We start from the raw sequence: 3,216 nt of genomic DNA on the forward strand, positions 1-3,216 counted from the left end.
CTTCTATGGTGGATAGACATGGACTAAAAGGGACAAAACTAAAATGGCCCCTTTATAGTCTTTTGTAAGTAGCTTCATATACGCTGTCCAAGACAATGCAGAAGTTAGCATTTCCTACCTTTCCTGGACTTTTCTTTTTTTGGTTCAAAGTAACATTGGGCATTGGATAAGGTGATGGCAGTGATGAAGGCAAGAAGGAAGCCCAAGATGTGCATCTGTGTAAGGAAAAGAAGCAGTTGTATTGTAACCAGACAATGCGATTGAGTGGGTTCATTCTCTGTGCTTAAACTAGTGAAAAGTTCCTGTGAGCCTCATAAGTCCTTTCCCTTCCAACTCAATGGAGGAAGCAAGGCGGGTGGGAGTGGGGCTAGGGAAGGTGTTATACAAACACTGCCATGACTGTTCAGCACATGACTTTGAAATTCCCTTTCCATGAACATTTGTGCCAGTTGCATTCAATCACCTGAATGAAAGTGGAATGTTCCTGGAAAGTGAACAAAGGACAGGGTGACAGTAGCTGAAGGAAGGACATTCTTCTCATGACTAGTACTAAGGTGCGGTGTGGTATTACTAAGAACTTGTGTCTTAGGTTAAGTACAGAGAGTCAAAAAGCTTGAGATGGAATCGATCCAATCTTCTCTCAGCTACAGACTGGACCATTAACGAGCAGAACTCACATTCACTCTTCAGTTGGGGAAAGACAGGCAAATGCCTGCACTGGCCAAGGCCAGAAGGCAGTGGTTGCTTTTACACACCTCCCAGCATGCCAGCCATTTATCGGGGGCTTCCAAGCACAGCCGAGAGGTGGCCATCCCTCACTGGCTAGGGTCCTGAAAGCAGATTAAGTGCTGACTGATAACTTTGCACTGCCATGGGAGCCAGCATTGCCTTGAGAAATATGGTTTCACACAACAAAGTTTCTTCTGGTTTGCCCTGGAATTAGCAGGAGGAGGATCTAGTTCAGCAGGGTCAGACTTTGCTCTTCACTATAGCAGGGTCAATCAGGAGTCCCTCTAATAACATCAGTCAGTCATAAGTGATGAGAATCAGACCCAATGAAATCATATGAGATCAGAATCCGACCCCCTCAGTCCTGGCAGCTCACCTCAGTGCCAATATGTGGAGTAGGGCACTGAATTATAGTTGCTGAAGAAACCCGGCTTGAAACTCTGAATTTGCTATTTCTTTATTCTCAACTGTCAAGTTCACTAGATTCATAAAGCAAAAAAGAAAAGTCTGAGTTTTCAGCTGCCCAACACCTGTATTCCCCTCAACTTCAGTGGTAATTTGAGTAGTCTCAGCATCTCTGAAATTCAAGCCATCAAGGCATGAAATACCCAGTTAATGAGACTCCCAGTTAGCACAAATTGTAATGGTTTCTTTTTTGTTCAGTTGGTCTCTGTTTCTTAAGAAACAGATAGAAATCACTAAAATAAACATTCATAAAACAGTAATGATTTCTTATCAGTATTATCTGGGACTGAATTCAAATCAGTAATCAAGAGACCGCCTCATATTTCTCACTTTAAATATAGGAAACTGAAGCTGTGCATGCTTGGAACTGTAATGGGGGTACACACGATAAATATACATCTTCACATTCATATTTGGAGCATACATACTTACATATGTACAATATCTATGCAATGAAATCAGTCTTTACCATCAGAGGCAAACTTTGAACCTTTGAAGTGTGAATCTTCAATATGACCCAGCTGTATTGTCTTCTAATTAATATGCTTTTGTTTGAAATGGGTTGAACTTCCAAGATCAAACCTGTAATTAGCTCACCACAGCCGTATAGATCTGAAAATAGATCTAAGAATTGGAGAGGTTTTCACCATGGTAACTGCTCCAAAAATCCATCAAGTTGTACACACACACAAAATGTCCTTACTGCAGCAAATGTTTAGATCCATTGACAAGCTGTTAAGTATGGCTATTTTCCCTAATAAACCCAACTGGCACCATTAAAATAACAAGCAATATATGACTCCCCTACTTCTACAAACTGAAGATAAATCGCAAGTCAACTTACCTTAGTAAAACACTTCTCTTCCAAAGAACATACAGTTGTGTTGTGAAGGACATTGCCTCTGCCTACTCCCATGTCCGGTGTGGCCCATATCTGAATATTAATTTATGTATTCACAGAATCATTAATTTTTGTTCTAAGAGATGCAGGAACTGACCTAGTGGGATGTCCACCCGTTCCAGGATTCAAGTGACAGGGCCAGAAACTATTCTACCTACTAGACACCAGAGGCCATGGACAAACATTTACATTGTAATACTAGAAGTGCTGCAGCATTTGAAGCCCTACAAAAATATACTACCACAGGCAGGGCCAGATGTGCTACAAAGTTGCCATAAAGAAATGCAGTAGCCTATTTGCTAACTCCTTACTTTGCTGGGAGAGGAGAGCCCAAGTCACAGAAGATTAGTGAGGTAGAGGAGGACCCATTCACGTTTTGGATTAGCAGTTTTCCAGCAACTCACTCCTGCAGTATGGAATAGGGTCACGCTTACATACTGTTACCTGTCAGCTCTGTGTTCTTGGGGAACCCTGGCGCAGTACCCAGCCTGCCTGACTCACGAAGGACTCACCCCCCCCCACCTCTGCCTGAACCAGAACTGATCAGAGAAGGACTTAAAAAAGGCAATGGAGATGCAGTGGGAGACACTCCTAAACCCCTCCAGGCAAGGGTGATAGGAGTAAGGCAACTCCCTTAGTCTCACTTACATCAAAGATGGGACAGGGAGGCACCTCTATTAGCATTCAGAGTGGAGAACAGAGATTCCAAGGCAAGGACTGCACTGAACTCTGGGACCAGAGAAGTAGGGGAGCACTGCATGATGGGGGATCTCTGCTCCAAATGCTAATCAACCCACATCTGCACACACCCAGCTCAGCATTTATCAGACCAATTCCAGTGATGACTCCTTTTTTGGTACCCAAAACACTAAATCTGCCTGTTTGCACTGTGAGCTTCCTCAAAATAACAGTCAGAGTGGAGAACAGAGATTCCAAGGCAAGGACTGCACTGAACTCTGGGACCAGAGAAGTAGGGGAGCACTGCATGATGGGGGATCTCTGCTCCAAATGCTAATCAACCCACATCTGCACACACCCAGCTCAGCATTTATCAGACCAATTCCAGTGATGACTCCTTTTTTGGTACCCAAAACACTAAATCTGCCTGTTTGCACTGTGAG

The 3,216-nt window shown here is 43.4% G+C and overlaps 1 protein-coding gene across 1 annotated transcript in view; it reads right to left on the bottom strand.

Moving 5' to 3' along the window:
- The window catches only part of LOC102371086 (beta-microseminoprotein), a 7,524-nt gene extending 5,443 nt beyond the window's left edge, over positions 1-2,081 (bottom strand). Inside the window, exons 1-2 of the mRNA XM_006014829.3 lie at positions 2,039-2,081; positions 119-215 (exon numbers count right to left, since the gene is read on the bottom strand). Of these exons, the coding sequence (XP_006014891.2) occupies positions 119-215 (97 nt within the window). The 5' untranslated portion in view covers positions 2,039-2,081. The remainder of the gene's footprint in view (positions 1-118; positions 216-2,038) is intronic.
- Between the last annotated feature and the right edge of the window lie 1,135 nt (positions 2,082-3,216).

This window comes from Alligator sinensis, unplaced genomic scaffold (genome assembly GCF_000455745.1).
Source record: "Alligator sinensis unplaced genomic scaffold, ASM45574v1 scaffold264_1, whole genome shotgun sequence".
Classification (NCBI taxonomy): domain Eukaryota; kingdom Metazoa; phylum Chordata; order Crocodylia; family Alligatoridae; genus Alligator; species Alligator sinensis.